At 35.7% G+C, this 23,191-nt stretch overlaps 2 protein-coding genes across 2 annotated transcripts in view; one reads left to right on the top strand and one right to left on the bottom strand.

Annotated features, from left to right (window-relative positions):
• Window positions 1–13,224, top strand: part of spata17 (spermatogenesis associated 17) — a 30,832-nt gene extending 17,608 nt beyond the window's left edge. Inside the window, exons 9-10 of the mRNA XM_052580981.1 lie at window positions 331–466; window positions 13,093–13,224. Of these exons, the coding sequence (XP_052436941.1) occupies window positions 331–466; window positions 13,093–13,173 (217 nt within the window). The 3' untranslated portion in view covers window positions 13,174–13,224. The remainder of the gene's footprint in view (window positions 1–330; window positions 467–13,092) is intronic.
• Window positions 1–23,191, bottom strand: part of LOC127976520 (uncharacterized) — an 85,232-nt gene that overhangs the window by 19,718 nt on the left and 42,323 nt on the right. The gene's annotated exons all lie outside the window — the stretch shown is intronic.

Below are 23,191 nucleotides of genomic sequence, written 5' to 3'. Positions count from 1 at the left end.
TGTTTCAAATCAGTATATTAGAATGATTCTGAGGGATTGTGTGACACTGAAGACTGATATTAACTCATCTTTGCCATTACAGGAATAAATTACATTTTAAAATATATTAAAATATAAAACAGTTACTTGAAACTGCAATAATATTTCACAAAATCACAGACGTTACTGTATTTTTGCTTAAATAAATGCAGCCTTTGTGAGAATAAGAGACTTCCTTCAAACAAAAAAGTCTTGCTGACCCACACTTCTGAACAGTAGTGTGTGTTTTTTTCATTGTATATTAGCTTATGAAGTATATCTTAATTCCTATTTCTGTGTTCTTCTTCACAGTTTTCTTCCATTTTCAAACACAAGCCGAAATAAGCAGTACGAGGGCATGATGCGTACCTCCACCCCCTTTGAACAGGTGGCATATGGGACCAAGCACTTCCGGGAGGAGCACAAAGAGTACCTCAAGGGGAAAAAGGTACACGTTTCGCTAGCATGCACATGTAGACCTGCCAAAACCCATTCTTCTGTGCTGGCATGATTCGGGAAGCGGGATATGGGATCTGTGATGGTAGTGGGAGGGGGACCGACCGATGTTCATTCTAAACCCACGCACCCCCACCAAAACAACCTCCCTGTTGAGCGTCGCAAATTTGTCAAATTTGACAGCAATTTAATAAATACCCACAAGTAAATGAGGAGAAAGCCCCACCACCACAAAAAGTCCTCACATTAGGTAATTGACTGTGTCTCTGCTGAAGGCCGTTCATGGATGAGAGTTCTTTATTGGCTCTTACCAGCAGGCACTACCCTATGCATCCAGCGCAATTGCCCGGAAATACCTCCTCCGGAATGAAATAAATAAGAGAGCCCCTACTGCTGACACCGCTCATGTATGCTTGGCTGATATTAGATGTGGCAGCTCAGTTCCGCTCTGAGTTTTAATTGTTATCTGTATGGCATATAATGTTGGACTTTTTTTTTTTTTTTAGAGGGAACAGAATTCATCAGGTCATTCCCTGAATACATCAGACATTCAAAGTTCTTGGTCTAGCTTCACCATATCTATGCCATTCCGTAATACGTCACAAGTTAAAAGACGTGGTGCGTGTTTCTCTGTGATTCTTTTGGAAAGTAGCCCAGTGTGTCTTGATTTATACTGTGAAGGTCTGAGGCTTGTGCTCACACCGTCTGACAGTAATGAAGACTCAGCATAACGAGCGTGCCTATGATCAACATAATTGATGTGGCAGAGGACACCATATTAAGGATTATCACTGATCCATAGCTAAACAGGAGGCAAACCCTCAGCCTCAGGGGTGATTCCCTACCCAGAAGAACTTTACCACTGTATTACGTACGCTACTGTTCAAACAGTTCAAAAGTTTGAGATCGATACAATTTTGTAATATACATTAATAATGCAAGGATGCATTAAATGTATCAAAAAGTTAATTGAAAGTCATTAATGATGTTACAAAAGACTAGTATTTCAAATAAATGCTGTTCTTTCTATTCATCAAAGAAAAAAAAGAATCATGGTTTCCAGAAAATTATTAAACATTAGAACCCTTTTCAACATTGATGATGATAAATGTTTCTTGAGCACCAAATCAGCATATTAGAATGGTTTGGTTTATTTGCATATTAAAATGATTTCTTGTGACACTGAATACTGGAGTAAATACTGTTTAGTGAAATTACATTTTAAATTAAATTAAAATAGAACACAGTAATTCAAAAAAATGTATGTCACAAAATTCAAAGAAACGAGAATTTGATAAAATACAAATAAATAAATAAAATCTTACAGACCACAAACTTTTGCATGTTAAAAGCATAATAAATATACATTCCTATTGTGAAATATAAAATCATATTGTGAAAGATTACATCAGTTTATATTCTGATACATATATTTACTGTGATTTTTTTTTTAGATTTTATATAATATATATACATATATATATATATTTTTTTTCATATATTTACTGATAGGTAATCTCACAATTTCAAGAAATAAAGGCCCCATTACTTTTTTGGTAACTCTTTACAATAAGGTTCCATTAGTTATTGTTATAACTAACAATGAACAATACATTTATTACAGTATTTATTCATGTTTGTTCATGTTAGTTAATGAAAATACAGTTGTTCGTTGTTAGTTCAAGTTAATTCACAGTGCATTAACTAATGTTGTAAAGCACTACTTTTGATTTTATTAATTCATTAGTAAATGCTGAAATTAACGTTAGCTTATATTAATAAATCCTGTAGCTTTATAATTCATTCTTAGTTCATGTTAAATAGTTCATGTTAAATAAAGTAGTTAACTAATGTTAACTAATGAACCTTATTGTAAAGTGTTACCCTTTTTCAACACTCGAGGTTTATGAACAGGCATGAAGCAGTAACCAATATTGTCCATGGCATTCTTGCGTTTGATCTGTTAGCACATGCCAGGCTCATTAACCCTTAGCAAAGCTGCCTCAGTGTCTATAATTAATGCAGCTAGCTCATGCAATGAACACACAGCAGTTCTGCTTTGAATGGATTATTTTTTCCCCTCAACACTATTCGGATGAGTTATCTGGAAGAACTCGCTCATTCTCTCCCACCTCATCATCAAGGAGCCCATCCATTCCTCTATCACTGGGGGGTGCAGGGTACGTTTTGCTTGTCTAATTATTTTGTTTGCTTATATATTTATTTAAATCTTTCTCTGGAGAGTGCGACTGCAGAGCTGTTTTTGATTAATCAAAATGCATTAGACTTCTAAGAGAGTAATGTACTCCAAAAGATGCCCTCCATTTAACCCGGGTCAGACAGAGACCCAGACGCCAGAGGCACTGATGATCCCGTGAGAATTACACACGTTATGATGACGCCACTTTAGATGGCTTTGATTTGGATATTAGATTTATGCAAACTGCAGTTAGAATATGCATCTCTGTCTTATAGAACAAGATACTGCCTGCCTTTGTGTACCTTATATAATTTTATTTATTAAGATTTTTTGTTATGTATATAAAAAATATTTTATTGTAGTAAATACAATAGTAGAGGTAAATAGATCTGTAAATATATAAAGTATATATAAAAAATCTAATATATATGTGTGTGTGTGTATATATATATATATATATATATATATATAATTTTTTTTTTTTTTTTTTTTTTTTTTTTTATAATAGATAAACATTTCTTATTTTCATACATTTTCTATGAAAATGTAATGTGGAAAATGCCTGAAAAAGGTATTTTGTGTTAGGTACATTTTTCACATCTCTAATTTCTCACAGGAAAAGCTTCGTCCCTTGATGACGATCCAAAGCTTTGAAATATAAATTGATTCTAAAGAGGAAATTAGATGGCACTTATTACACTGTCTAACTAGTTACCCAGTGTCATTTGTCTGTGGCTTGATGAATGTTCCACGTTTGCCTACCTTTGACGGTCACCAATGAGAAATACATTGCATGCAAACCTTTTTTTTTTTATAAATCTCCTAAGCCCCTCACTTTTTTTCCTTTGCATTGACTCGCATGAAGATAATGATGGATATGGTAATTTCCAAGTGCATCTCTGATTTAATTATACCCATTCTCTTTTTCCTTTCTTCTCCATTCATTTGTTCATCCCACCCCTCATAGGACCCACACCTTGAGATGTGTTATTTCCCAGATTAACATGTCTTAACCTGAAAGCAGTGCTTGGTGATTTATCTCAATTGTGGAGATAAAAGGAAGTGATGCAGGGAGGATTACAGAGGCTTCAGACATGCTCAGATACATAACTAATGAACTTTGCCTCTGATATTTGAATCTAGATCTTTTTTATGCAGCTCTTTTGAGGTCCTATATTTTCTTTTAAGATTGAAGTCTATTAGAAACAAAATTTTTCCTGTACAAATGAGATCTTTACTGTTTTGGATATAAACGTTAAATCTGTATCGTCTGTCGTTTTTCCTCTTCCATTTAAGGCAGTTTCTTAGGCACAAAACTAACTGTTATTTATATATATTATTTAATCGTAATACAAACCTATGTATATAATTTTAAAAGATAACTAAAATATACTAAAGATAACTAAAGATAAACTAAAAAGTGTAAAGTAATTTCTGAATTATACAAAAAAATGAAATACTATTTAATTGTGTTTAGGAAACTTAAATTGATAGCTAAATAAGTCAGTGAGGTCCAAAAATGCTTAATGTAATTTCCACCTCAAAATCTAATGACATTTAAGATAAAAAAAAAAAAAATGCTGTGGTGCAAGTACAATTTACACACTGTTGGGCATTGTTAGGAAACTAATTAAATTCACCAGTCAGTAAAAAGTGTGTTTTAAGAGAGTTTAATTTCTATATTTCCACAAGTTTTTGTAGCAGAAGAAACACCCTTAAATGGAATCAGAGTAGGGCGGTATTCCAGTGATTTGAGCTGTTTCAGATATGAAGTGACGTCCACAGCGGTGTGTTGTCAGGCCAGTTGTGGATCAGAAGTGATGCAGACAGACAGAGAGGCACAGGATCCACGCTTTTCCCTCTCCTCTGTAATTAATGCATTATATTAGTTAATAGCCCCTTGACAAAGATGACCCTTCATCAGGCTGTACGCCGGCCGCTGACTAGCCAGCCCTGCGTTCTGATTTTTGCATCATCACCACCCATTCGAACAAATTGAACCACCAGGGCTAATTATGGTGGCTAATAAAGTGCATTGCCTCAGTGCAAAAGCCTCTCCATCGTCTTGCATTAGACTTTCATCAATCATGTTTTCAAACTGATATATCTTAGTGCCAGAATACCAGCACAGCCTGGGCCTACATTTATTTTCTCTCTCTTCTATTTTAATGTTGCTTCAGTAATTGCTTTTCCAAACTCCCTTTGCTAGACCTCCAATCTCCATTGTCCCCCCGCCGAATATCGCCTCTAAGCACAGCCAGAGCAGATTTTTTTTTTTTTTTTTTTTTATTGTTGTAGGCAACTGGAATATTTAGCCTAAAATGATGCTTTGTTAGTGGCTGCTCTTGTTAATCACTGGTGGAATAATGCATCACCTTGGTGTGTGTGATATATGAGGTGTGTTTAAATGCGAATGATATTCATAATGAGCAATAAATAAGTGATATAAAAGTAGGACAACCTGCTTTGACTCCAGGATAGGAAATGGCATGTGAGTGTTTCTATTACATGCGCGCACACACACACACACACACACACACACACGCACGCACACGCTCATATTCCAGACCGGACTACATTAGTGACCAAGCGCCTCTGGGTGATTCACTATATCCATTTTATAGGGATATAAAATCCCTCGGCCTCTTCATTTGCCACGCAATAAACAATTCGGCTGACATGCCTCTCACTTTTTTTCTTAAATATGTATCAATTAACTTTACACCACCTTCTATTATGTCAGCGTTTCCTTTTTTTATAGTCATTCATATAAATAGTAAATAAATATAATGCATCATGATTGATTTGAAATGGCCTTTGCCTTAAACATTAAGAAATTTAACATCATCCTTCAACAGAAAGGATAATTTCATAATGTCAATCACAGATGACTTAAGTTACCAAACCCAAACTTTTGAACGGCAAATGCATAATATATAATATGACTTAATTTCTTGCTATTGTGGAATATAAAATCATATTGTGAGATATAAGATATCTATTCATATTTGAGACATACAATGATTATGATCTTTTTTAAAGGCTATTTTAAAGAAATATGCATTGCAATGATTTTATATTTTGTAATAATCATTTTTATTTGTGTAATATTTTCTCTGTTTATTTTAGTTTGCACCTAGCTTTAGAAAAAACACAATGCAAATGAACATTGTATTGTAGGGCAGAGTGAGAAAAGCCTCCAAAAGTCAAAAGTACTTTCCTGACCCCCAGCTCTTTTACACCGTTTCCTCCATCTGTGCTTTCTTCTATGCATGTTACACAAATATGAACTGATTTCCTCTGTCATTTTGACAATAAAAACAGACCCTTCTGAATTTCATCTGTGCTATGGCTCATGCAGCTATTGAAGGCTTTTGAAAGCTGTTGAAGTTTCTGCATAGCATGAATTGAAATCAGTGTTACTGTACGATAGCTTCCAAGGACAGGGATCTGTGTTACATGAGACCTGTTGCTGTTCAACAGAAATCTCATTTAAATGCCATGCACTAGGTCTCTTCAATTGAGACAGAAGGATTACTTTAGCCACACAACATTACATAATTGTGTGGAAACTGCAGCATTCTGGTATTGCCAGTTAATCTTGCTGAAATTGCCTGTGTGTGAGAGTGTGTGTTGGTTGACTGAGAGCCATATTAGGGTCTTGTCACCTGAAATAACCTGATTACATCAAGTTTATGATTTTCAGTGACTTAATTGTCAAATCCGAAGCATTCTGAATAGTGCAAGAATGTAAATTAAGGATTTAGATAAGAATGATTATCCACAGAAATGTTTGCTTACTGAAAAAAATGTTTGCATACCCTCAAATAATTAGACAGTCCTTACATCCCCTCTGCAAGATGTTGAAATGAAACCCAATAAAATATATTGATTCGTAATGGTTTAGTGTTTTTTTAAATGCGGTCCACAAAAAATAATAATAATAATAATAATAATTATATATATATATATTAGGGCCGGGACTTTAACGCGTTAATTGAGATTAATTAATTACACAAAAAATAATGCGTTAATTAAGATTAATTCATTACAGAAAAAAAATTCCCGCATTTTTAATAACTTATTTTTGCACCGCGGAACGTTTCGCAGCTAGCGTGGACTTTACACTTTATGTTGAACTATGTATTATTTTGTTGGTGCAACTGGCAGTTTATGTTGAACTCTTTATTGTTTTGGCCAAGGTTATTGAGGGTTGGACTTTGTATGACCTCTGAAGCAACAGAGAGATGTTTTCTAATAGTCAAGGTTTCCAATGTTCTGAATGTAATTGACAGTATTGTGTTTTACTTAAAAAAACACTTTACAGAAGGTTCCAGCACCTATAAGCTTCCTGAATTTCTGAAATGTACTATTTCTAAATTGTTTCTAAATATGCTATTGCTACACTTCATGGCAAAAATTGCACTGGTCTGCTAGACTTGGTTGAACAAAAATAAACTATTTTGTTGCTTAAGCTTATGTATTCAGTCATTATTCAATGGTATACAATAAATCCATGTGAAAAAAATTACTTCTCACTGTTCTCAGGTCAAATATTTATATGCGAATAAATGCGATTAATTTCGATTAATTAATTACAAAGCCTCTAATTAATTAGATTAATTTTTTTAATCGAGTCCCGGCCTTAATATTTATATATATATATATATATATATATATATATATATATATATATATATATATATATATATATGACACTGACTAAAGTAATGGCTGCTGAAAATTCAGCTTTGCCATCACAGGAATATTAAAATAGATTTGTTTTACTTACTCATAAATATTTGCATAATATTGCTTATTGCCTGAAACCATGTGAAGCTATCAGTCATGGATTTATTTTTAATGTTTCTTTTTTTCATCCCACCATCTTTAAAACCTATTGTAATTAATGTTGTCATTGCGGTTTCTTTTTTTTTTTTTTTTTGCAAGTGGCTTCTGGTTTTTCAAAAGTCTTTTTCAGTGAAAAAAATAAATAAAACTATGTTAGGTTTATGAAATGCACATTTCATCAAGCGTTTGATTAAGGCGATATAATTATACACTGTCATGTCAAATTGTGCTGATTATAATATAGCATAAAAAGCTTTTTTTTTTTATTGATGTTTTTGTAGACCATTTTTTTGTGGATAAGCGCATATCAAATGTGCTTTTGGGAACATAAGCTCTTTATAATATAAAATCTTAGTGCAACATTTTTTATATTTGTGCAGAATCAGCATTTTTACGTTACCAAAAATTGTATTAGTCCACAAACAACAACAAATACTTTAATGTGCATTTGGCCATTCAAAAGTGTAAAGGCTACTCTCAGCTCCCTTTAGAGTGAGTCAGGAGTAGCCACGTATGAAAGAGTCCTCTGCCATTTCCCTGCCGGCCCGTATAGAGCTGTGCAGTGGGAATTACGCCGTCAACTTCTCACTAGCTAAAATAATGTAAACTCATTTCGGCTGAGGCCCAGCTAAGATGTCAGCGTGTATGAATGCGAAAAGTGCATTGGACACATTAGGACTTGACAGGGGCCCTTCTTGAAATAAGTGAAATTAATGGAGCTCTTTTCATGTACGACAAGGCCGCGGCACCCCTTTCAGTCTGCTTACAGTCAGAGAAAAGTCAATACTTTTTTATTACTCCGGGCTGACCTACCTTCTGCACTACAAGTGCTAGCTGTGCTAATTGGTTTCAGTTGTGAGGGGGAAAAAATAGAAAAGCTTCATTCTGAAGAACATTGGAGCAAATAAATCAATCTCATATTTTTTATCCCTTGACTGTTTTTATTGGGTAATGTTGGAGGGAGAGGCAACAAATGCTTGGTTAAAATATGGGTTCGATGGGCTAAAAAGTGTCTTAAGTGCCCTGAGTGCTTATCTGAAGTCTTCTGTTGTTCCACTGCTGTTATGTAGCTGTTAAATGAAACACACTCTGAGGTGAAAGATAACAAAGAACATGGGCTACGGCTATTTTAAGAGAACAGGTTGACGTGACAAATAAGAACATCAGCTAGAGGAGAGATTCATTTTATACATTCAAAAGGACTGAGGGCACTTTAGAAACGTGTCTGGCTGACTCCAATTAAGGACATTTGTTATAGTCGGTTATGAACAGATGCTTGAACTCTGAAACATTCAATATTTGACTGTAGAAAGAATAAATATGTCATATATAACAAGATATAAAATGTTTAATGTTGTTGTTGTTAAATCGTTTATTAATTTATCATTTCATTCATTTTTAATTCATTCAATCAATTCATTATTATTAAATGATTAATTCATTTATAAATCAAATTAATATAAAATTATAAAAAATAATGTAATACGTATTAATAAAATAGTTTGAATTAAAACACACACATATCCTTTATAAAATAAAAACACAAATAATAATAATGATATAAATTCATAAATAATAAATTGTTATAGCATGTATAGTTATAGTAAATGTATATTTAATGTTTTAATTTTGCAGAATTAATTCATTTATCAATTTATTCATTTTTATTTAACCATTAATTCATGTGTAACTAAAATTCATATAAAATTGTAGAATTAATATAATATGTATTAATAAATTATTTAAAAGAACACATACACACATACATATTCTGGATTTAAAAAAAAAAAAATCACAAATAAATAATACATTTATAAATAATTAATTGTTGTAGCTTAAATAAGTCAATATAATTTATGATTTTTATAAATATTTATAATTTTGCTACATTCAGTCATTATTAATTATTTTATTAATTATTCATTAGTTCATTTATAAATAAAACCGTAGAATATACAATGCATCAATAAAATTATTTGGCGAAAAAAAAAAATAATAACACAAAAAAATAACAAATAATAACTAATACTAAAATAAATTCATAAATAAACTCTTGTAGCTTAAATACAAGTCTGTATATACTATATATATATTTATATATTTATAATTTTGCAGCATAACATTATAAGACAATTAAAACATTTGACAATCTTAATATGATCTATATTATGTAACGCGCTTATTTTTCAGTGTATGTCAGTACAAATGAGAGTTTCTGCAATGTTTCTGATGCCCTAGTTTCACCTCTGTCCATGAGAATGAGTTCTGTCATTCACAATCTATCTCTGATTACCTCCTCTTCTTTGTTTTTATGTATTTGCTTCTTCCTCTGCCCTTTGCCACTGCAATTGCGAACTCAACTAGTCTCTCAACCCCCTATTAACTAGTTCAGTTCATACATACTGTAGCAATCTACACCGACTGGCATCAGTCATTAGTCATCTAATTATGAGTGTAAAACAAATCCTTGTTTTGGAACAACAATCAAAGTTTTTGCAATAATCACATTTTTTAAAAAATGATTTTTTTTTCATATAGTGAACATTCTACTTATACAATATCCTTTTGCATTTCTTGTGCAGTTGTTAGAGTTAGTGTGGGTGCTGTTTACAAGGACAGCTAGCTGCAGCATTTCCTGAGGCCAAGACACACAGATGATTGTCATGGTGGCGTACGCTGACTGACAGAGGGATCACATGCATGCCTGCCAGAGGGAAACAGTCAGCGCCCCAGTCTATGACATTAGTTTGTCCTTGCTCAACTTCTGCTTTTTTTCAGTCTTAAAAAATGAAATATATAATTAAACCGCCTTCCTCCCAACCTCCCTTTCCTCATCCAATTCTTACTTCAGCTGTTATTTCCATTTCAACTCCAGCAACGCTCCTCACAGGCTCTCATATTAAGCGGTTGTGGAGACGAAGGTGGCGTGTTTTAGACCAGGTCAGCCTCTAGGGGGGGTCACTGAGAGCCAGCGTGCTTGGAGAGATGCTTTAAGACAGCCTGTGTAGCTGCTGCAGCAACTAGGCCACTAGCAAAAGCTGAATCCAGTCCAACTAAAAATATCTGACGCAGATATTTTGTGCAGTGCTGCAAAAAAAGAGGGCAGGAATTGTTGTGGCTCATGTATTCATCATTAGCTGGCTGACTGGGAGAATGTATTACAGCAGTGAAGAAGATCCAATGCTAAGTTAGGGAGCAGAGAGAGAACGATAGTCTTTCTTTCTGCGTGTAGCCATTTTAAACACCTTTTAACTCCTAATTATAGATCTAAGTGGAAATAAATCAGAGATACATATTTAGTTTTGCTTATAGCTTATATTTTGTAGTCATATATTGCACAGTTGGTGAACTGAAATGATTAAACTTTTAGTACACTCTAAACAATAATGGGTTAAAAACAACTCATGTTGGGTAAATATTCGACAGAACACATGCTGGGTTATTTTGACCCAGGTGGTTGGGTTAAATGTTTTTATCCGACATGCTGGGATGTTTTATTTAAGTCAACCATTGTTTATAAATTATTATTTTGCTGGCTTAAAAAGTATTGGATTAAAAACCACACACAGAATTACTAGAGGCAACAGCAATAATATCACATATTTTTAAACTAAAAAAATTTACATTTAAAAGTAGCATTTTAATTTACATGTATTCAGCCGTTCTTTGTTATTACTTTTTACCTAAATAATGCTAATTGGTGTGTCGTCAAAATCAAAGACGATTTAGGGCTGCCGGAAGTGGAAGGGAAGTGGAAAAACTTCATACTGCCGCCTCGTGTTACACTCGTAGCTGAAAGATGCCATGATTAACTTTTTTTTTTAGCAAGGCGTTTTCATCAAACAAAGCAACCGTTGCTGATGCAACTGACTGAGACCTCGTCCTTACAGTATGTCGCATTGCGCAGAATAATACAATTTACAGAACAGTAAAAATAACCAAATAACAACCAAGTTGTGATGAAACGATGGGTTAGCTGGAACCTCAAGCAGTTCTGTCTTAGTAAGGTTGAGCTGAAGGTGATGGTCATTCATCCAGCTAGAAATGCCACTCAGACAGGCTGCAATGCGAGCAGCTACCGCTGGATCATCTGGTTGGAATGAGAAGTAGAGTTGAGTATCATCAGCATAGCAGTGATAGGAAAAGCCATGCTGACGTCATGTAGATGGAGAAGAGAAGTGGTCCAAGGACTGAGCATTGAGGAACCCCAGTAGCAAGAAGTTGTGACTTAGAAACCTTACCCCTTCAAGACACCCTGAAGCATCTATCTGAAAGGTAGGACTTAAACCACAGGAGTGCGGTTCCAGAGATGCCCATGTTTCTGAGGGTGGACAGTAGAATCTAGTGATTAACTGTGTCAAAAGCAGCAGACAGATCCAGCAAGATGATTACTAAGGATTTGGAAGCTGCTCTTGCCAGTAGCAGGGCCTCAGTATTCTGAGTAAAACCATCAGCACCATTTATAACGTGGCCTATAGCTTATACTAAAACTTTGTTTAGTTTAGTTAAATGTATGGTACTTGCATCGCCTTGGCCTGGAACGAGCGTCGGGAATGAAAGTCTTGATGGTTTGGAGTTTCGGTCTGTAGGAGTTGCAATCACCTTCTTCCGAGTTTGAAGAGTGATGAATTCCAAAGATTTTCTGACTTAATGGTGATTGGGAGTTTCTTCCAAGTGGAAAGTGAAAAATAGCTAAGAGAGGCATCAGCTGAGATCCTAGGATCTCTGGTGAATGGAAAGTCAAGGCTGAAGGCTTAGTGGTCCAAGAGAGTTCTACCTCATCCTCTTAGGATCTAAAAGAACCGCAAACTGAAGGCAGGTCACTGATGTGAGGCCTTTAAGGTCTGAGAAGATTCACGTACAAACTACTAAAGGTTCTTAGAACACTACTATGTTGCATAGGTATAAACATATAATATACACTCTCAATCAGATCATCACTAATTCATGGTATATGTAAGATTATATGAATGAGTAGTTCTATCATATAGATAATAACCTGAAGGAAATGTGTGTTGATTCAAAGTAAGGTTTTCCTGTGAACTAATTTACTAAGGGTAAATGAATTTTGAGTTGTGCTCTGCCTGGATTCCTTTGAACAATGAGACCAGTGATATCAGCATTGGTAGCTATGGAACCAGGGCCTGTTCTGCTTTTCTTGGGTGTTAGATTTATTTCGGGAGAAGGGTCCATAGACCCTCATTAAGTAGTATTTATTTAAAATAAATAATAAATCTTCTGGAACATTTGTATTCTCTTTCGGTCACTTTTGAAAAATTGAATGCATCCCTGTTGAATAAAAGTATTCATTTCTTTAAATACATGAATAACATCTTACGGACCCAAAAACTTATTCTTAAAAGGTTTTATAGAGACATGTCTGCGATTGACTTGATACTTCGACATAACTGAGAACTCTGAGTAATAACGTGTGTCTGTGTGTGTGTGTGTGTGTGTGTGTGTGTGTGTGTGCTAAATGGAAAAACTATAATAATTGCCTCATCTCTGCTGAGTGTAAAACAGTTTTTCAAACTGCTGACATCCAATCAATGTGCTTATCATTTCAGCCCTTCAAGACAGTCTTCACTACCTGCCACGTCTTTGACAAGTTTGGACGACTGTACTCCGACGCTGGTAATATTGTATGAGATAGCCGAGTGGAAAACTGACAGAATCAATAAATAAATGAAATTAAATATCCAATCATGCATCATTTGTTTGTCTGGTTCAGAAAGTGCGAAGGTGAGATGAGGTGAAGAAAACATTCGATGCCGCATTCAGAGTAAAAACATCTCGTCCTCTTAGCATAATTACATGCTATTTGTATTACGCACAATTGCTTTTTGCACTCAGTATCAGCAGTGTTGATGAAAGAATTCTTTAATAGCAATGATTTTGATCCTGGAGAAGAGACTAATGAAATTCCTCCATTAGTTTACGCATTTACTGATGTCACACGCAGATTCTTGCATCACTTCCATCAATCACCTCATTGCGTCGCGTTTTGAAACATTTCCCATGCATTGTTGCCACAGAAAATAAATGTCATTTAATTTCAGTGAGTGGGAAAAGGTGAAGGCACTTATCCAGTCTTCTGCTACAGAGGTTTCATTTCCACAAATAATTCTGAGTGCTTCGTCCTATTGTGTGAAAACGTGTGTGTGAGGGCCTACAACTGTACGAAGCATATCCTAGCCTGCATCGCTACCAGCACCCTGTTGATGAATCTGAGGCATGGGTAGCAGTAATTTGGAGATGCAAGGGCTATCTCTTTGATTGCTCCTGGTCTGAGGTAGTCCATCACTTCATAATAACTCACCCTGCTGCTGACTCCTGCCTCTGAAAAAAAAAAAAAAACACGCTTTTCCATCACGGCGATTAGAAAAAGCCCTAGTTGGCTGATCTGATTACTCCCTGTTTTAACGCTAAGTTTGACCCCATGTTGGGAAAGCAGCACCCTGCTTATGGCTACCGGACATGTGGGTGTTAGACAACATCCCAGAGCTGATGCGCTGAAGAGATGGCCTTTGTGATGGTTCATGGAAAAGCTTTCAATCAGATTATTAGCTGATGATGTAGCACCTGGCTAAAAACAACATACTAGATGTGCCATTTTTTAAAGCATTTCAAAGACATTATTCTCAGTTTTCACAATACTATCATAGCATGATTTGTAAATACATGTAGTTTGCCATTCATTTTTTAGATAATGAAATAATGAGAGTTACTGTAATGAAGAACTTCACAGAAGCCCCAGATCTCTGAGTGTGGGCTCACGTAGAGTGCTTTTTGATGGGCTATCTAGACAGGTCTTGGCTTCAACTCCACCGTGGAGCCCAGCCAACATGCACCGAAGAGAATGAGGCACGCTGACGGCGGGAAGTCCTCTTCATAGAGTGAAGCCATATGCAAGAGAGAGGATACGCCACTGAGGAGGGAAAGAATGAAGAAGAGCGGTAAAGCTTGCTAATGAGTAGAGACAGGGAAAATATGAAAAAGTCTTGTCTTCATATTCCTGTCTCTGGGAAAACTTTTTCCCTGGCTAGAAGGGTGTAATAGATATGAAACATGATTTTTACATGTTGTGGATATATTAGATTCTTAGTTATACTACTGTTCTTCAGCAGCATGTCCAGATCTATTTTTACAGAAGATATAAAAAAAGTGCAATTTTCACATATACAATATGCAGGTTCTATAATTAGATTTTTTTTAAGTAGTGAATTAAATTTATGTGGATTAGTTTTAAAAGACTATAAATTAAATTTCAAATTGTATAAATGTTTTTCTAAAAACATGACCAAATACAAAATTTATGTTATTTAACTTTATTAACGTTATTTAACAATTCATGCATGCATTTTCCTTTTTGTTTGATGCACATTTTTGTCAAAATGTCAAAACTGAATATTCCAGTGAAATTAAAGACATCTCTCTGGTAACTTTTGCTAGACTTCTCAAATAAATTGTAATTTAACTCCACCCCTTTCTTTTATCTGCCTCCATCCAATCAGACCAATGGAAACAACCAAGTCCCCGACCTACATTTTTACTTTATCACTAATGCGTTACTCAGATGTACATCACAATTTAGAAGAAAAGATCTCTTGTGCTACTTCCATTAAATCACTACTTTAAAGTATCCGGCAATTTTCTTATTTCAAAACAATGCAAATGTCGTTTTTTTTTTTTCAAATGTCAAACCTGCACCAAAGGTGCCATACATAATTTGTCAGCTGGGGATAACTCTGAATTTAATTCACAAGAAAAGAAAAAAAAGAGAGAAATAGCAGCTTCTTTAACAAAAAACAAATCTTGTTTGTGAATTACTTGTGACATTCATCATGACTGTATGCTGTAAAACTGGCAGGAGTTTTTTCTAAAGAACCTGAGCTATCATTCATTCTTTCTGGCTTTGAGAGAATGACTGTGTGAGGCTGGTGGTGAGACTCTGGGTCGGTCTGGGGTTTGGGGTCAGAGTCATCATTCAGACCATCACTCACACAGAAGAGAGGGGGTCCAGGCACGAAGGGTGGGGGGTCCTTCTACTTGGTTTCAAAGCCAATAGCTTGGTTGTGCGGGGGAGCCGGCGAGAGAGAGAGAGGGGGTCAGAGTGCTGACAGTGAAGTGATGGGCTGTCTTAGTTCACCGCTGAGCCACAGCAGGACGTGTCAGAGTTGCAGGCTCACTGCCCGCGCTGGCTGGCCTCCTACCTGTCTGTCCACCCCAGCTTCTCAACTCACTTCAAAATCTAGCAGATCTCTCTCATTCTGCCACCCTCCTAATTTTTCTTTGTAATTATAATGGAGATGACACCGCATGCAAATGGGATACAATTATAAAGGGATACTACACCCAAGAATTTACATACATTTACCAAACATTGACTCAAAATTTTTCACATTGACTTCCAATATTTGATTGCCAACATTCTTCAAAATATCTTCCACAGAAGTCATTTGGGTTTTGAACAATATACGGATCAGTAAATAATGACAATTTTCATTTTTGTGTCTGTCCACCCAAAATTCATAAAATTTCAAAATAGTCTTCAGCATATGTTGTTATATTTAAGGAAATACAGGGATCATATTTTCAATAAAGGAAATTAAGCTTATTTTAGGATGGTTTGAGATTTAGATTTTTTACGTTATTTTTCTAACAAAAAGCAAAATTTCCAAATAAAAGAATTATATGGTTCTATTTGTTGTACTGATATTAATTTATGCTAATTAAAAACATATATAATAATTGTATATAAAGTATAAATATTTCTTTTCATAGTGGGGTTTTTGTACATTTTAACATTCAAATTTTAATAATGAGATTGATCATGACGAGAGTGGAAGATGTTTAAAGTTTTTCACTTCTGTAAAGGCTGTGATCATATAACCCTGAAGTTGAAGCTAATGATCGACAATTATCTTTTCATGCATTTGTGATTCTGAAGGAATTTCGTCTGCTTCAGTTGACGATTAAATGCCAAATCTGGGTTGCCACCTACAGCAACACATCGGCTTTCATCCATCTTTCCGAAACCTGGAAAGCGTTTTCAGCCTTTCATGCAAATGCATCTCATTTGAGACTAACGCATGGCAATCTGCAAAATTAAAAGACACAAATCTCCTCTATCGTCCCCTGAGCGGAGAATGAACCTTAAGTAGAGACTGAGCGCTTTGTAATCTGCGTTAATGTGCTTGTAGGCATGGAATTTGAATTGTTCAGAACGGAGCGGGCAAGTTGAGATGAGAGCCCGCCAGATGCTGTGGCAGATGTGTGGCCCAGCTCACTTGGGTGATTCCATAATTACATTTCGCATGCAGATACGAGCAGGCATTTCATGCTGCTTCAACGAAAGCCTCGGCCCTTCTGACTTCCCTCAGACTAATGCATAATATTGTGACAGTAGCGAGTGTGATTTACTGATCATGCTATTGATTTATGTGTTTTAAATCATCAGCTGCAAGCAGCAACAGATGTTTGTGGTCTGCTATCAATCCATGTTTTGATTGTGTGCTGTTTTAACTTAGATAAGATGGGTCAATTGGAGCTCGAGAGTGTGGTTAAGCTTGATTTGTGTTATGGAAATGTTGAATCTTTGGGTTAATGATGATTAATAGTTGGAGCTGTGGCTTAACATACAGAAACACTTTTGTTTGAATCTGACATTATTTTCTGATACCACTTCATCCACGATTCCCAAATATCTGACCATCTCTGGAAAGCATGACTGTCATTCTACACTGCCAGTTGTGTGTGTGTTATAATTACCATAATATAAAATAATTTTAAAAAATAGTAAAAGTTTTTTAGATGTATTTTGAACTAGCATTTACTAGTAAATGAACTTCTGAACTCTCTCTCACACACATCCATCCAAAATTCATCAAATTTAGAGGTGTTTTATTTAAAGGTGTTTTAATGCCACTGGTGCCCCATGACACCCTTGGGCCAACGGTGTGAAAAGGATGCTTTCACAGATGGCATGTGCTTGCACACCATAGCCTTGAGCTGAATATCATGCTTCTCCAAAATACACAGACTAAGATGAACTACATAATGTTGTTATCAGTGCTCTTATCATGCATGGATTAGCTGGTACATTCCTGACACTGTCGGCCACTAACAAAAAGCCTGTTTGTTTTAAGTCCAAACACACAGGAATCTCCACACACCAAATCGGGACCCAAATGGAATCCAACAGCCGAGGCGATGATGAATACCGATCAGAAGAGGTATTGACAAGCATTTGTTCTGCCCGCTGCATCACAAAGAGACGGGTGTCTGTCCTCAAAAGGCATATTGACAGGTTTGTACCTCTGGCAATTGTCAGCCGCCTGAGTGACAAGACGTTATTGATAGATAGGATGTGCTGACATGCTTTAAGAAGAGATAGAGAGGGAAAACAAAGAAAGAAAGACTTCTGAAAACTGAAGATCTATTGTATCTGTTTGAGGAACTGTGTGTCTGCCTCCCTCATGACAGCGGTAGAGTACTAATGGTCAGGATACATGAGTTGGCTGAGGTGGATGCCCTGACATAACAAGAAATAAAGCTGATGCTAATGGGCAATGGAGGGATGTGTCCGCTGTGGCCCACACCGAGCGACCCCGGGGCCTGACGGTGACCCCTGGCTCTGGCAGGGTGGATAGGTACAGCTCACCGTGAGGCTGTGCCCCTGCCTGGCTCGGCTCAGAGAATCAATCAGCCCAGCTGTCAGAGACTAACCTGAGCAGACAGCCAGGCTATGGAGAGACGCTCCCAGAGGGACTGCACACGCTTCTACCACCAATACTGAGAACCACCCGAACAGAAAAACACTCAGTATCTGCAATTCTCTGGCTGAAAAAGTCATTTGGATGTCATAGTAGTGAAAATGTATTTATATTAGCCTTTCTCAACTGATAAAAACAGCTGATGACCAGTTTACATGGCTAGTTGAACCGTTGTATTGCTGGTTATCAGTTGGGGTTACTTCATGCTGAGTCTTTGCAATGACTGATATATAAGTAATGCGGTACATTACTTTTGAGTTACTTTTTAAATCCGGGCAGGGCTTACTTGTTTGTTTTTTATATAAAAAAGTTATTCTTTTATAAATTTAAAAATCCTTTCACAACACAAGTGAAATAAGTATGCCTCAGGCTGAAGGAAATGCAAATTCGTGTCTGCACAGGAGAGGGTGCAGCTCAAACAAATTGCATGAAGAATATGATCCAGGAGAATAAAGTTCAACACTATTCAGCAGCAATAACAAAAATGAAACACAAATGTGTCATCTTTTCTTAACATGGCTGAATTAGACCATTGAAGGTCAGTAGTAAAAACTTTGGCCGATAAAATGGGATTAAATACATAAGCTATATATGTCTTATTTAACACATTTTATGGTTATGGTTTGTATAATATTCTAAGTTTGCATTTGTTTTTATTCAGTATTAGATGCATGTTTAGTCTAAAACTACAGTAAGCATCATGTTCACACCTCTGCACTTACTCCCAATTTCTCTCAACATGGCAACATGAGAACTGTCAGTCAAGACATGAGAAAATGTTAATTATTTGAAAAAAGTAACTCAGATATAGTAATGCGTTACTTCACTAGTTACTTAAAAAAAGTAATCTGATTTCATAACTCAAGTTACTTGTAATGTATTAACCCCAGCACTGTACTGTATATAACAAAAACATATTCAAAGCAGAATCAATCGTCACACGATTTTACTTTTCTCTTTTTCTTGAACTACTTGCATACTGAACAAAAACTAATGTTTTCATCTAAGTTTTTTCCTCTGATGATGTCTCATCTCTAGAGCCCTAGGATTTCACAATGTGGAAAACGTGGACTCAAGTCATAAAAACAGAATTTTAAGTAAAATGCAGAATGTCATGGAATTTTAGCCAAATTTTGGATGGATACATCAGAAGTTGGTCAGTACATCTAAATCAAAACATGATATGCACTACTGTCTGTGAGTATTAAGTCACACAAAAATAGCATTTGTGTGTCTCTGTGTGAGTGAACGGTACTGTAACAAAACAAAAAAAACACATTTCATAGGGCCTTAAAAATTTTGTTTTGTTTTAATAAATCATTGTTTAATATTGTACATTTCATGATTTTAATTAATTGGACATAATTTAATTAATTGTCTTTACTCTTTACAGAGTAAAGACAAACTTAAACGAAATCCAGAAACATTTTAATGAAAATAATAATAATAATAATAATAAAAACAGATAAAGCCCTACATCTTGCCATGGACTGCCACTGGTGCCCTCTTTAAAAGTTTTGTGGATGAATTGACTTGTCCAAAGTAGACTTAGATCTTTACACCAGCTGTTATAGTAGGGATTGTATAAATATAACAATTTCTTAAGTTAAAATATAAACTATAAACTGTCTCAAGATTTCTTTGAACGCCCAGTATGGTAGTTTATAATAGTGCCAGCCAAGTACAAACACCTTAATAAGTGCTTACATTAGGCCACGCTGGCATGTCTGCCTTCTCTCCCTCTCTCTCTCTCTCTGTTTTAGCATCAGAAGCTCTATGACCTTCTCTTCTCTGGCTCCTGAAGCACACACCCGCATCTACACAAACACTGACAGGTCCTGCCTAAGTCCGTGTCTTGCATCACCTCAGGAAACTTGTGGCTAATTTCATTATTTTTGTGGGGGGGGGCTAAGAGAGAATGCAAATGAGTGCAGACAGCTGGTGCCTTCCTGGTGGCGAGGAGTGATGGAGGGCCCCAAGGCCTCGCTCATCAGCCCCTCGTCCTGCTTCCTCTTTTCAGACAGAAGCCCACCGGGGAGAAGGCGGGGAGGCCGCTCCGACAGCGGGACCAGATGGTCCGAGAGGTAAAAAGTGCGGCTCATTCAGTTAGCGCGATGCTATCGGTCACCTGGGTGACGGTGCTAATGCCTGTGCAGCCTACGGGCGTCCGATGAGCTTGAGGTGCAGTGCTTCTTTGCCGGCGCCCCTTGTGAGGAGAGATAGGCCTTCCAGTCAATCACACTCTCTCTCACACACATGCACAGAACGCATGAGTGTATCGTGGCTGCTGCCTTCTGGTCTGTGACCTGGCTCCATTTGTTTCAGAAGCTCAAGCAGCTGTGCAGCGTTACCCTGTATAAAGATAAATGTAGATCTTTATGTATATAAATGTCCAGCACCTGCAAACTGAGTAACTCAGCACTGCAGCTTTTTGACGGAACTGAAAGAATAACTAAAAATGCTTATGGCAATATTACAATTGTAATAAATGTTTTCAAGTAATTTAAATATATTTGACTATGGTAAATAATGAAATTAGTTTAGGTAATGCGTTGAGAAAATATGATTTTCAACTTGCAAATGTATTCAAATTACAGGACTATTGTTTTAAATTACAAAATGTTTATAAAAGTTTAATTAATTGCTTTTCTTTTATTTGAATGGCATATAGGTATTAAATGAAAGCTTAAATTACTGAAAGCAATATTACGACAATATTACATAATTCCTATGAAATTTGTTACATTTATGAGCACAAATCACATGTCAGGTCAGGCGCTTTACTGTCACTAACCAAACTGATAATAATAATAATACATATTATGTTATATATATATATATATATATATATATATATATATATATATATATATATATATATATATATATATATATATATATATATATATATATATATAACTATAAGTAAATATAAGTTATATATAATGTATATATATTTTTGTTAGATGTATATGTATATCAAGGAATAAATATATTGGAAATTAATTACTTAAAACATTAAGGAGTTTTTACTGTATTAAAAACAGCCTAGTGGGACATATTTTACAAAATAAATAACTAAATAAATAAAATGAAAATCTTACAAAAGTTTGACTGGTAGATACATAGTTTCACAACATTTTATTAGACTGTATTCTGCTTGTTTGTTTGTTTGTTTGTTTGTTTGTTTGTTTTTAAGCATTACTTATTTGACAAAAAAATTATCATACAACGTACAAGTGAATTATTTGTATCTGGACCACTGCTGATCTAATCTAAAGTCTACTTTCTAAAGAAGAACCAATTATTAAACTAGCAATAAAATACCATGGTATTAGCATGCTGTTTTGGACACACATCACGGTAAAATCACTGTATTCATTAAATGTTGTTGGAGTACACATATGGTAATTACACATATGGTAATTAATACCAATTAGTACCAAGTTATAACCATGTGACCACTGTACCATGGTACTCACACAGTACTAGGTTTTGTAAAGCCAGACACTATCAGTTTTCACACAAATAGCTCTTTTAGTATAACTGTACCAATCAGATTCCCACTTAATGACCTTGCGTTGAAAAGGTTTGACCAGCAGTCTATAAATTCACACTGCGAGGCCTGAGGCATGGGCTGTGTCTTCATCTATTTGACCCTCGACCGCTGATTAATTAACATATTCCTATTTCCCATCTTATTTTGGACATGAACGTAAGTGATGTGTACGGGCAGCGATATGAGATAGGCCTCTGCTGTCAGGTGTCACACAGCGAAGGGGTGAAAGTTCACTTCCACAGTGGCCATCTACTGGCCTGCCACTGAGAGAGTTGTCAAGTCATCTCGTGAGCGTGTCTCTCTTTCCCTCCGCTGTTTGACATCTGCCAGCCTCCTCCAAACTCCCCAGCCTCCCAGCCCAAACAACACTCCATTTACAAACACAACCGCTGTCCACATCTCCCTCTCATCAACATTTAGATATAGCCATCATTTACTGGGCCAGGCCTGTCAGGTAGCATATGGGCGTCAAGCCACAGCCTGTGTGAGAGACGGAGCTGGGAGAGAGAAATGAGGAAAGGAGGGGGTATCCGAGTGAGATGTAGGGGTCAGATACGTTGGATGAGATGGCAAAAGAGCAGAGGGAGCAAAAGAAATCATGATATCTAATGCATCTGATGTGAGAAGTGAGGGTGTTAAGAAGAAGTGAATCTGTTATAACATGACTGTTGTGGTTCTGTTTAGGCCGCCTCACAGTTGTGGATTGGCATAAATCTACAAAAACAACATTCTAAATTAATAAATCATAAAACAAGTTTACTTATTATTAATACTTACATATATAGTAGAATCAACATATTTATTTTGTCTTTAGTTTTTGATATTTGTTTTTGTAAATGGGAGATATGGAAATGGAACAGGAAATGACATCATAGAGCGGACCCCAGCAGACTTTCATGACTGTGTGAAGGTCAACAAATTGCTAAAAAATCTGATAATTTGCCATTTTTATGACAATGATAGGTAGTGCAGAATGTAAAATTTCATGTAGCTCAACTCTAGATGATATTTATCCATTAAGGCATGTTTTTTTTTTAAATAATGAAATAAAAATGTAAAAAGAAAGTGCTCTTGTTTCAGTGCATTATGGAAATCTTCACATTGGTAACATCCTATGATGCTTTAACAATAGTTCTTTAGGAACCTTTTTACTAACCCTAAAGTTATCAGTGTGACTTTGTTACTTCAAATTAATATTTCACTTGACTTTTTGAACAATATCCTGGTTTCTCTTTTATTACAATGCATTTAAGCTTAAAAAAATACACCAAAAAGTGACGTATTCCAAATCTTTAGAAGTCATATAACAGAAATTATTCTTCACCAGGAGTT

This window comes from Carassius gibelio, chromosome B17 (assembly GCF_023724105.1).
Source record: "Carassius gibelio isolate Cgi1373 ecotype wild population from Czech Republic chromosome B17, carGib1.2-hapl.c, whole genome shotgun sequence".
NCBI lineage: Eukaryota > Metazoa > Chordata > Actinopteri > Cypriniformes > Cyprinidae > Carassius > Carassius gibelio.
The sequence above is the reverse complement of the archived record's forward strand: the minus strand, read 5'-3'. Positions and strand labels throughout refer to the sequence as shown.